Consider the following 11,930-nt stretch of genomic DNA (forward strand, 5'->3'; position numbering starts at 1 on the left):
TATATTTAGGAATGTGTCTAGTTAATTAGACTTGAGACTATAGTAAATTATATAAAATAACTATTATTCTTTAAAAAATTAAATTTTCATAAAACGATATTTTTTATATTTTATATTCAACAAACACGAAATTAAAATTTATTTTATGAAATTCTGGGTTAGATTCTCATTGGAGAAATAATTTTTCTATATCATTAGGGAGCGTAAAATGTGTCCCTTTCCCCCCACCATCGATCAATTTCCACACGGAATCAAAGACATTTCAAAATTATGTAACGTACGTCGTGGGTTGGCGCAACAAAAACAATGTGCATCACAACACCAACATGTGGTAAGTAAGCTCCAATTAATGCCTAAAAAATTCTCCCACGAAATTAAACAAAAAAAAAAAGACTTAAAAACAAATTGTTCTCTTTAATCCCCCCTAGCTATACAGGCAAATATTGAACTCCGGCCGACCCTTCGGCGACGACCGCGGTTGCGGTCGCGGTCGCGGTCGGCGCCGCCGCCTGCTCGTTATCCTCGGCAGCATCCGCCGGCCCGACGACGGCCCGGCAAACCGGGCACGTCGAGTGCGAGTACAGCCACATGTCGATGCACTCCATGTGAAACAAGTGCTTGCACATCGGCAACCGCCGCACCGTCTCCCCGTCGCCCACCGACTCCAGACACACCGCGCACCCTCCACCACCCCCGCCGCTGCCGCCGTCGGCATCCTTTTCATAAGCAAAAGCTGGTAGGGACGAAATGGCGGATGGACTGAGCCCACTGGCACGACGGAACCAGCGCGTCGACGCGACAGACGGACCGACACCGCTGCCGCGCCGGCGATGGCACACGCACTGCAGGAAAACCGCGACGGCCACGAAGACGGCGCCGGAGCAGAAAGCGACGGCGGTGAGGACTAGCGTCGACGCCGCGCCGTAGTAGGCTGGATTATCCTGCGCCAAAAATCGTGCGGTGGGGGGCATGGTGCAGGGGTGTGTATACTGTTACTTCTCTAATTTTTTCTCTTCCTAGATTCTTCTTAACTAAGAGGTAGCTAATTAAGGTTGATCGATTAATTAGCTGATACTAGTACTAGTATACCGTGTACTAATAATAAATAAATTCTATATGGGTGTAATTTCCTGAGAGAGTCGACGTTGACCAGCGTTACATTTATACATTAACACACGCTATCTTATAAAAAATTTGGAATTTATAACAAGGAGAGTGATTTTTAGGTTTGCTTGTGTTTGTGGAATTGGGCTTTATCTGCTTCTTTAAATGAGCTTCGGATGGAATGTCACAATCGTATGGTCCCTCGTTTGAATGAAATAATCTGTTTGTTTATAATTAAGTGGCAACATCATTTGACAATTGACATGGTGCAGGAAACAATTAATATAACTATTTAGGTTAGGTGATAGGTTTTTATTTTTTATTTTTTTTTTGGTTTTGGGCACCGTATGTCCGGTATAATTGCTATTTTGAGTGCAGACATATGCGTATGTGTAATATACGGAAATTTTTTTGTTCTTGAAAAAAGGGTAGAGTTTTTGAAAACTTCACGTATACACTTTGTCTGTAATGAGAGCCGGTAATAATTGAACCAAGCTTTCCAGGCATGGCTCGAGCTCGGCTCAATTTTATGGTCAAACAAGCTCATCTCAAAATCAAAATTGAACAAAAATAAACAAAATGAATTCAATTCAAATTTCATATGGTGTGTCTGTGTGTTTTTGTATGTGTATAAATATGTGTTTGTACGTACAGTAAACGTCCGTAGTATACTACATGATTCTTTTATTATTTTTAAATATAAATTTGGTTAGAAATATAAAGTAATAAGGTATTTATTTATCAACTGCGTTAGGGACTGGCGATGTCAGTACCCAATTTAAATGTTAGTAGTTTCACAGTTTCACTCTAATCATCTGGCCTTATAGGGGTGGACTTGGGCCTTAGGAAAGGCCCATCATGTAAATCTGGCCCATTTACTGTCGACGGCCCGTTTCGTATTAAGTATTTTTCCCAACTATTTTTCCCGCATGGTAGCAAGATTATAAAATAAATAAATAACTACAAAAAAAATAAATATAAGAAAACACTATCATTCTAATCATACATTTTTTTATTCAAAAATTAAAAATTTAATAGTACAAAACCCTTGGTACTATTAATAATATAGCAGTCTAGTTTTCTCTCTCTCTCTCTCTCTCTCTCTCTCTCTTTCTCTATATATATATATATATATATATATATATATATATGCATAGACACTTTGAGGTAGTACTACCGTAAATTTTGCTTGTTACGTATCCACTACAAAACACAACAAACACTACATGTGGAACTAGTTTCAATCCAATCAATAGTAGAGCTGCAATTCTCGTTTCTATCCAATCAAAAATCTTGATTATGATTTGAATAATTCATATACTGTAGAACTAGTTTTACATGTGGAATTTCTGGCAATAATTACTGCCTCTCAGCATCTTCTACTCCTGCCGCCTCCGGCTGCGCCGACCGCCTACACGACCAATCCCGACCAACCATCCGCTGGAATGACGAGCCCAGCCGCGACGTGGACTCCGCCTCTTTCCCAGCACCCGTCGACGTGCCTTCCACACCCGCTGCCCCTGCGGCCGCCATTTCTGCGAACACTCCAGGCGGCAACAGCAGTGGCAGGACCGGCTCAGCAGCTGCACGGCACACCGGACAAGTGGAGTGCAACCGCAGCCATGTGTCTACGCACTCGACATGAAACACGTGCTTGCAGTTGGGCAGAAGCCGCACCGCTTCCCCCTCCTTGAGGGCGCCGAGGCACACCGCGCACTCCGTCGCACCGAACTCCCCTTCTTTATAGGCAAAAGTCGGCATGGCGGAGATGGTGGCGGGGCTGAGGCCAGAAGTAGGCTGGCCAAGGGAGCTGTCGGTGCGTAGGGCGGTCGTCGTTGCATCCGGGCGGCTGCGGAGGTACCGGGAGTAGTAGTGGAGGAGGACGATGAGGATGGCGATAAGGATTAGGGTTAGGGTGACGGAGAGCATGACCGTGCCAGCGAAGCGGTAGCTCACTGGTTTGGTCGGGGGATCGCCGGAGTTTTGTGAGGCCTTAGTTGACATCGAGGTTGTTTTCTCTCTCTTCTCGGTCTCTTCTCTCTCTTAGATTCCTAAATTGCTAGGGACGGAATTTTTATGCATGGAGTTTGTTAAAAGGTGACTTCCGAGTTTTATTATCCGGTGAAAGATACGGGTGACGTGGCACTGAGATAAGCCATTAGTCCTGTAGATGGAAAATTGAAGGATTGTGTGCTACAAAAGGTAATCTATACAGTGCTTTTGACGGATCAAATGTCAACGAGACAAGGGGAATGATATTTGTAGATTATTCAATATAAAAATAAATTTAATTGATTCTACAGCAATAGAGTACAGTAATGTTATTTTACAACAAATTTAGAAACAATAAATTGTAACTTCTACTTTTAAGAGGTTCAAAATGCAACTTTTGAGGTTCTTTGTGACAAAAAACTTTAGATCTTTTGTTTTTTATTTTACATTCCACAAGAAACTATTGCTTAAAAGCAAAAGCCAAAAGTCCTTCCATGAAGTAAATTGCACTTTTGGGTACATTCGGCGTATCCGAAACATAACTCTAAAAAAAAAAAGCTACCTTAAAAAAAAAAAGAAAAAGCGATAGTTGCAATCGAGAAGGTCAAACCCTTCTACAAAAGAAAAATAGGAAAGGACAAGGAAACTTCCTAGCTAACAAAATAGAAGGTCATCCAATCAAACATTTTCATATTTTACAGAAATATAAAAAAAATAAAAAACACTACCATTTTAATATGTAATTGCCATCCACTTCCTAATTAAAATCTTCTCCATCTACTTACTGAGTGTTATAACTGCATAATAAAGAAGACTTAATTCCCTGATAAAGCCCTCCACAAGTAACATTGCAACATACAACCTCGGAGGAGAAATTATTACCACAAAGACAAGGAGAGAGTGCTCTACTTACAAGATTGCTTTTTTGATGTAGAATTACTAACAATCTACTAGAACTTAGCTGCATTAGTTGAAGGCCTATGACAAGTTTGTGAACTGCAAAGCTGCTTGCACTTGCAGATCCAGGGAAACCGCAACTTCCGAGTGATGAGACGAAAAAAAAGAAAAAGCAAAAATCATATACCTAGTCCTGCAACCGCAGCAAGTTCCAAATAGCAAATGCATTCAGACATTATTGGGTCACCAGTTCAGTTACCTGGCTTTGCGCAACACAAACGGCAGCACCTGAACTCATAAGCCGGAAATAAGAATGCCGAATATTGGGTGACAAAATCTGACAAGACCTGACCAACTTACCCAGTCCAAGTACAAGAATAATGTGCAACCTTTTGTGAAAAGGAAAATGTGCAGCATGTTTGCTGAGTATCAGCTATGTAGAATATAGACGATTCACTGTCGGTACATTGAACAAGCCCATGATTGACACATCAATTGCAACCAAGTTCAATGTACTTGCACTATCGACAACAATCATGTTAATGGATCATTCTTATACTTGCTAATATACATATATTCTGCGTACTTCAAGAGTATAAATATTAATGGTTTCTGCTAACAGAAACAAATAACAAAGCATGCATGCTCCATGTGTTTTAATCATGAAAGGAAGCAGAATGTACATTTGTCGTGCATTCGTCTGCAATACTGCTCAAAGAAATTACAGAGTCAAATCTTTCCTACCTTCAGACACTACGAGGGAAACCTCACTCAATATCTACTAGACAGGTAGAATACAGATGCTTTTTGTATTCTCCAAGTGGCTAAAAAGATAAAGCGAGGTGCTGCAAAGATTCTTAAAAATTAATCTGCGAATTCACAATTACGAAGAAGCAGATGTTGATGCAATTTCTTTTTCCAATAAAAACTTCAAACTAAATAAAGAGTAAAGATACGTCCAAGTTATCGATGCAAATTCAAAATCATTCCCTATCCAGTGGAATAGCTGGATAAAGAAAAAAAGCTTCATACAGTTGCTGTTATTAGAAGCACTAACATCTTTTATTAGAATACTTTGTGCATAAGCATTCCTTTGTGCGAATGCATAGACAAAAAAGTAGTTTCATTATAGAATATTAGTTGAAGGCTGAGATCAGTGAGAAGAAACTATGCTTAACTCTTTACAGGAACTGTCCAAAATCACATGTAAAATTCTTTTGTTTCCATGGCTTTTGGAAGTTGTAAGCTTCTCTTTTCTAAAGAGTGTCCTTCAGCTTATATTTTTAAAACTAAAGCAAAGAACAAAAAGTTTCGGAGAAGCACTACCAAATGATCATATGTAGAAGTTCACAGCTAGGTAAGCAGAGAAACATGGTGATAGGTCATAGACTGATTACATTTTTACCAATAGATATCGGATAATTAGCATCCGTCAACCAATTCAAAAAACCATAAGAATACTCTCTGCCACCTAGTTAGATCGTGTCTGACCTGGCTCCGGAATAGCTTATTCACTTTTGCAAAGCAGCAGCACCTGGGCATTTGCAACTCTTTTAGGTCAGATTCTGTTTTCCATTATCCAACCTAACAGAGAAAGGCATTCACACGTTTCACAAAATTAAGGATTGTGCAATATTAAGGCAAAATTTACATTAAACTCTCAAAACGAAACTAAAACATGGATGAAAGAAGCAACTCTCGTAAAAAGCAAACTCCCATTTAACAGCTGATAGAGAAATCCGTAGACAGACAATTAAGCAACTCTTCTGACTCCACAAACACTTGCAAAATTTACATCAAATAGTTAACAATTAAACAATTCATGAAGAAGAAAAAAGGGTGAGAAACCTCTAACCTCTTTGATCTTCAATTCAGCTGAAAACCTCATAGAACTTCTCTACAACAAGCAACCCCGAATCAATTGATTCCAACGGGTCCTTCCTAAGCCGATGCCTCAAACAATTCGGAATCACGGTTGCAATATCTTCCGCGGTCACTTTATCCCTACCCTTTAATGCTGCCAAAGCCTTCGCCGCCCGATTTGTCACAATATCCCCTCTCAATCCATCCACATTTAGCTCAGAACAAACTTTGGATATCTTAACTCTAAGATCATGATCAATCTGAACAGCACCAAGATTGCTGCGAGCTGATGCTATCTGGTTCTGGAGCTTTTCCTGCTCAGCCTGGTACGATTCTCTAAACCCCTTTGGGTCCTTGTCAAACCGGGCTCGCTCCTCCACAATCTTGACCCTGAGCTCTGCATCCCGCACGGTCACGACCTGCGCATGCATACCAAACCGGTCGAGGAGCTGCGGCCGGAGCTCACCTTCCTCCGGGTTGCCTGAACCAATGAGGATGAAGCGGGCTGGGTGGGAGATGGAGATACCCTCTCTCTCAACCGTGTTCCACCCTGATGCGGCAGAATCCAAGAGCACGTCGACTAAGTGGTCGTCCAAGAGGTTGACCTCGTCAACATAGAGGATGCCCCTGTTGGCCTTGGCAAGGAGGCCAGGCTCAAAGGCTTTGACGCCGTCAGTGAGGGCCTTTTCTATATCGATGGTACCGCAGACGCGGTCCTCGGTGGCACCAAGTGGGAGGTCAACCATGACGACCGTGGTGGTGGCGACAGGAAGCTCCTCGCCGTTGGCAAGGCGGGCGCGAGCATCGGCAGACAGGGACTCGGGGTCCTCCGGGTCTGAGTTGAAGGGGTCGCCTGCGACAACACGGATCTCCGGAAGGAGGTCGATGAGGGAGCGAACAGCGGTGGACTTCCCCGTGCCGCGGTCGCCCATGATCATGACACCGCCAATCTTGGGGTCAATCACGTTGAGGAGGAGACAGAGCTTCATCTCATCCTGCCCCACAATGGCCGAGAACGGATACACCGGGCGCTGGGTCTCCTTTGCCGCCACCTGCGGGAAAACCCAGTTTCAGACCCTGCGCATGTGCTCTCGCCAGGCTTAATTACACAAAATTCCTTGCAATTTATTTCTCAGTTACCTCCTAAATACAAAAATTTTCTTCAATCTTAACTCTGCATTTTACCACTATCTTCAATAGGTCCAGAAACTTAGAACAATGATCGAATTCAGATACAATACTTTACCAAAATAGATTGCATATCACATCTCTTCTATACACAAACATCAATCTAAAGTTTGAATTCACATAATGGACGTAAAACTAAATAAAAGTCGTCGCCATTAAAATGACAGGTTTTATTTTGATATAGTTTAGCCGAACAAATTTGTTAGAGAACCTGGTTAACAACAATGCCTATCACCTGTTCGGTGGACTGCGCGAGAGGAGCGGCGACGTTGGAGACAACGAGGCGGCGGGGGCGGGGTCCGCTACCAAACCCGACTCCAAATCCGCCATGGAAGCGCCTCGTAGAGTAAAACCGAGCTGTGGAAGGTGGAGAAGAAGAAGAAGAAGAAGAAGATGATGATGATGATGATAACCCATGAGAGGAATGGAGTTGGGTACAGAGGGGATGGTGATGGGGACGGAGTTTGAGGTTACCGCGAAGTGAGTTGGGGGCGGAGGCGAAGCGGGGAGGGCACGCGGCGGAGGCGGAGGAGGGAGAGAGCAGCGCCGCCATGGGAGGCTGAGGGGGTGGTGGGAGGAGGAGGAGGAGGAGGAGGAGGAGGAGGAGGAGGAGGAGGAGGAGGAGGAGGAGGAGGAGGAGGCGTGGAGAGGGAGAAGGGAGAGGGGTGTGGGGGAGTGAGGAGAGGGGGTAGTCGAGTGGAGGAGGAGGAGACGAGGGGATAAGAGGAGACGAGGCTAAGTGGACGGTTGGGATTGTGATGGGATTTTCGGGGTCTTTTTCTGAATAAGTTTTTGGCTGAACCTCGCCTACCACGTCAGTTGTGGTCCTGCAGACTTTTTAAAATTTTCCTTTACTTACGAAAAAAAAAGGGTGATTTACTCGTCAATAATCAATTTGACTCGCTAGTGTTTTAGCATAGTTTTTACACTATTTTATATTTATTTTGTCGAAATAATTTATCATTTAAAAATATAAAAAAGTAAAATATTTTAAAACTATACTATGATAATTTATTTAATAATAAAATATTATAGTGAAATAAAAGTAAAACTATAGAATAGTTACGTATCATACGTACTAAATCATATTATAGTTAAATATAATTTTTTAAATTACTGATTAATAAAGAAAAAATATATTGAACTATCTTGAAATAAATTGAAGTTTACACTTTTATGAATTATTAAGAAATGTGCCCAAGTACAACTAAACCAAACCAAACCACTACTAGCCTGGTGGTAATTAATGTATCCAACGGGTGGTTAGTTTGAACCTCTTTAGAAGAATACAGATTGCAGTTGTGTTGTTTTTTTTTTGTATGTATGTCTTCTTTTATACAGAATATAAAGATATTTATTTGGAGCATAAAATTTCTAAATGCGTAAACACGAAAGTTGGCTCACGGTGTATTAAGTATAATAAAATCCTTCAAATATAAATGAGATGACTTTAATTGCACGGTGAATATACCAACGTATTTCATACATAGGCATGCATGAGTCCATGAGCTGTGTTTGCAAGAAGCCCATACATATCCTAATTAAGAATGTTGACCTTACATTCAGTTGTCAGATTTTGTCATGTGCGTATATGCATATAAAAAGATTGCCATACTTCACAATTAATGAGTATCGAGTAAAGAACGAGTGAAGATCGTGAAGTGTGGTGGCGAAGTACGAAAATTTAATTAGTAGCTCGTTCAGCTACCCTTTATTTTGTAAGAAAAATCTATTTGGGATAAGGATCTAAACTTTTTTTATAACAAAATAGTACTGAAAATTAAAAATATTTCTCAGAATCAAGTTTTTTCTATGACTAGCCTCAAGTAATAGGATTGTGACGGCGGATACTTTGTCCAATCGTGGCTGGCAGGGACCATCGATATGTGCTCTATGTTACAAAAATGAAGAAAAGTTGGAACACTTACTTTTTCGAATGTGAGTTCGCGGTAAATCTGTGGATCAATTTTCTACATGGCATACCGAATACTACGCATATTTTGTTAAATCAATCAGAAAATCTACCGTCCAAATGGAGTCGAGCAAGGAAATCACAATCGGGACAAGCAAAAATTCTCTTCGACCTCTGCTTTGCTGCGATTTGTTGGAAACTTTGGAAAAAAAAAAATTCTAGAATCTTTGACAATCGGGTACCAAAGCCTTTTCCTCTGTTATTCATTGGAACTCATTTCTAAGGGGATAGTGAGCAACGGCGGTGTGCCCACACTTTTGGCACTCTACTACCCATTTATGATGTACTTTCTCAAATAGGGTGTTTCCCTGCTTAATCAAAAAAAGAAGAAAAGAAATAATCATAAACTAATTATTTTTAGGTTGAGAAAAATATAGAGATACGGATTTATCTTTTACTTTTTTCATAGAAGGGATATATTTCTCTTATTCTTTATATTTCTTTTCGATTATTTTTGTATTAATTTTTTATTTGTATATTTTTTTGTTGATAGTATATGTCAGACGATCTTAAACCCCAACACTTTAGACAGGAATAAGGATTAAGATATATCGAGTACAATTACACAAAAAGCTTAGCTACATGACAACGTCTCCATCTCCACCTTAAAACTCGGCAACGATTTCTCCGGCAAAGACACCAACACTCTAAATCCTTCGTCCTTCCTCTCATCCGTCGCACCGTAAGGCATAAAAAAGCAAGTCTCAACACTCCCCAGCAACTTCCAAGAGAGAGGCAAGGTGTCGACCGGCCCACCCCACCCGAAGTCGACTTCGGAGTGTCCCAACCGCCGCCAGTCGGTGAATGCGGCGACCGATCCCCCCGCGGTGATACCTCTCGCATAGTTCAGCTCCTGGAAGTCAATGTACGACCTCACGTACTCGTCGGTCACGTCGCGCTTGCTCTCGCGAATTAGCACAGCTGTTTTCGACAGCGGCTGTTCTGCCAGCTCCCCGGCGGTGAGACGGACGTATGCGGGGACGCACACGTTGCCCCAGTACCCGGCGGGGAGCGGCGGATTGAGAATTTTGCTTATGTTCATTGAGTATACCATTTTTACGATCTCATTATTGCTCCCAGTTCCAGTAGTCCTGACCCTGTTAATTACAGTGTGGTGCAGTTATTTGTAATGTTAGCGTTGTGTTTATACCCTCATGAGTGTCGTTTTCACTTGTACACGCAATCTATCTAACCTGGCTCGCCATATGAACGCGCTCAAAGCCTCGAACGTGGTGAGGCGCGACCCCGTCGGGGACTCGTCCACGAGCCGGTTCCTGAGTCGCTCGGCGCACGTGTTACTCACGTGAAAGCACTCCCTCGCCATGCGGGCCCCGCTCCTGCTCGCTGCATCGTACGGTCCGCGGGACGCCACCCGTTCGTCGAAGTCGAAGATCTCGTTGAACCGCGGCAGCTCGACCCGGGGAGGCTTGCGCGGGCCGAGCAGGGTGGACCGGTCCCAGACCGGGTCGACCGGCGGTCCGCCTAGACCGCGCGCGAGCCGGGCGACGGCGCAGAGGAACTTGGTGGCGCCCGCACCGTCGCACATGGCGTGGTGGACGCACATCCCGAGCGCGAACCCCCCGCACGCGAACTGCGTCACCTGGAGCGCCAAGGGCCGAGCCGGCCCGTCGGGCCCGCCCTCGACAGCGCCAGGCTCGGGCACGAGCCGGTCGAGGAAGGCCGAGTCGACCCGAGCGGCGATCGCGATCCGCGTCGCGGCGCGCGTCAGGGGCACGCCGATCTCCTCGCCGGCGGCGGCGGAGGGGAGGCGGAGCTCGAGGCGTGCGTCGGCGGCGCGGCGGCGAAGGGGAGGAAGTGGTGGGCGGCGAGCGCGGCGTCGAGGGCGCGGGAGATGACGCGGGAGGGGTCGGCGTCGGGGGCTTTGTCGGGGGAGTAGAGGCGGAGGGTGCGGAAGCTGACGTTGAGGTTGGTGTCGGTGTCGAGGTGGGAGAGGGGGTAGAGGATGGGGGATCCGTGGAGAGGAGGCGGAGGAGAAGGGGAGATGAGAAGGGTTTCTATGATTTCGATCTCCATTTTTGCAATTTGAGTAGAAATTAGGATTGTGGAATCGGATTTGGGGATTAGACCTTTTTTTTTTTTCCAATTTTGTTGGAGATTGTTAATGGAGGGTTTGGTGAGAGAGAGAGAGAGAGAGAGAGAGAGAGAGAGAGAGAGAGAGAGAGGGAGGTTGAAGAAGCAGGAGGAGTAGGTGGAAGCGACGTGGAAGCGGGGAGGCCTCAATTTTGAATTGGAGAATCAGAACCGTTGGATAGTCGATAGTTTTATTGGGCCTATGATGGGCTTGGTTTGGGCTGGTTAGGGATTAAAAGAAATAGAAGGATTAAATAACACAAAAATTCGGCCCAGAGCTAACCCAATCATCAGTGGCCCATCACACAAATCAAACTTCATTCAATTAATAGGGCCCATTTAGTGTTAAGAGCCAGCCTGGGGCGAAAGCATGTACAGATGTGCTATCTACTTTTTTTCGGTGGAGCTACAGAAAATATAATTTACACTACTAATTATGATACCATGTATGAAAATAAATAAAATATTTATTTACTGAGCTTTTTTTACTGCAATTTTAGTTATAATTTTAATGTACTTCAAATCATTTAGAATTACGATCAAATTGTGTTACATGCGATAAAAAAGTACGACAGAATAATGTTCGATATACTTTCAAAAGTGACATCACAAATCATAATGAGTTTAAGATATAATTTATGCGCGAACCTACCAAAAAAAAATGGAGCAAACATATTTCTATATATGTGCAATTGATACATAAAATATTCAAAAGAAAAAGAAATAATATTTTTTAAAAAATTGGTAGGACACTGCAATAACGGGATGATCCGGAGACTACTAATAATTTTTTAGCATAAAGAGAATCCTCTAAAGCAGTGAG

At 43.3% G+C, this 11,930-nt stretch overlaps 4 protein-coding genes across 5 annotated transcripts; all 4 read right to left on the bottom strand.

Annotated features, from left to right (window-relative positions):
• Positions 1 to 247: 247 nt before the first annotated feature.
• On the bottom strand, positions 248 to 1,300 carry LOC109704813 (E3 ubiquitin-protein ligase ATL41-like). Its single transcript, XM_020225601.1, has one exon. It carries the CDS (start codon positions 969 to 971, stop codon positions 429 to 431), a length of 543 nt encoding a protein of 180 aa, XP_020081190.1. The 5' UTR covers positions 972 to 1,300; the 3' UTR covers positions 248 to 428.
• Positions 1,301 to 2,431: 1,131 nt separating this feature from the next.
• LOC109704812 (RING-H2 finger protein ATL39-like) lies at positions 2,432 to 5,017 on the bottom strand. The gene has a single exon (XM_020225600.1). It carries the CDS (start codon positions 3,106 to 3,108, stop codon positions 2,464 to 2,466), a length of 645 nt encoding a protein of 214 aa, XP_020081189.1. The 5' UTR covers positions 3,109 to 5,017; the 3' UTR covers positions 2,432 to 2,463.
• A 228-nt stretch (positions 5,018 to 5,245) lies between these two features.
• LOC109704811 (magnesium-chelatase subunit ChlI, chloroplastic-like) lies at positions 5,246 to 7,631 on the bottom strand. 2 transcript variants are annotated; one of them, XM_020225599.1, is made up of 4 exons: positions 7,519 to 7,631; positions 7,280 to 7,401; positions 5,849 to 6,908; positions 5,246 to 5,527 (listed from the first exon to the last, which is right to left on the bottom strand). In XM_020225599.1, the coding sequence occupies exons 1-3, from the start codon at positions 7,595 to 7,597 to the stop codon at positions 5,865 to 5,867; spliced, it is 1,245 nt and encodes a 414-aa protein (XP_020081188.1). In that variant the 5' UTR covers positions 7,598 to 7,631; the 3' UTR covers positions 5,246 to 5,527; positions 5,849 to 5,864. The 2 variants fall into 2 exon arrangements, with proteins under 2 accessions (XP_020081188.1, XP_020081187.1); XM_020225598.1 differs by having other exon boundaries at positions 5,246 to 5,577.
• A 1,908-nt stretch (positions 7,632 to 9,539) lies between these two features.
• On the bottom strand, positions 9,540 to 11,050 carry LOC109704810 (spermidine sinapoyl-CoA acyltransferase-like). The gene is made up of 3 exons (XM_020225597.1): positions 10,918 to 11,050; positions 10,210 to 10,882; positions 9,540 to 10,113 (listed from the first exon to the last, which is right to left on the bottom strand). Exons 1-3 carry the CDS (start codon positions 11,048 to 11,050, stop codon positions 9,591 to 9,593), a joined length of 1,329 nt encoding a protein of 442 aa, XP_020081186.1. The 3' UTR covers positions 9,540 to 9,590.
• Between the last annotated feature and the right edge of the window lie 880 nt (positions 11,051 to 11,930).

The sequence above is a fragment of the Ananas comosus genome, unplaced genomic scaffold (assembly GCF_001540865.1).
Source record: "Ananas comosus cultivar F153 unplaced genomic scaffold, ASM154086v1, whole genome shotgun sequence".
NCBI lineage: Eukaryota > Viridiplantae > Streptophyta > Magnoliopsida > Poales > Bromeliaceae > Ananas > Ananas comosus.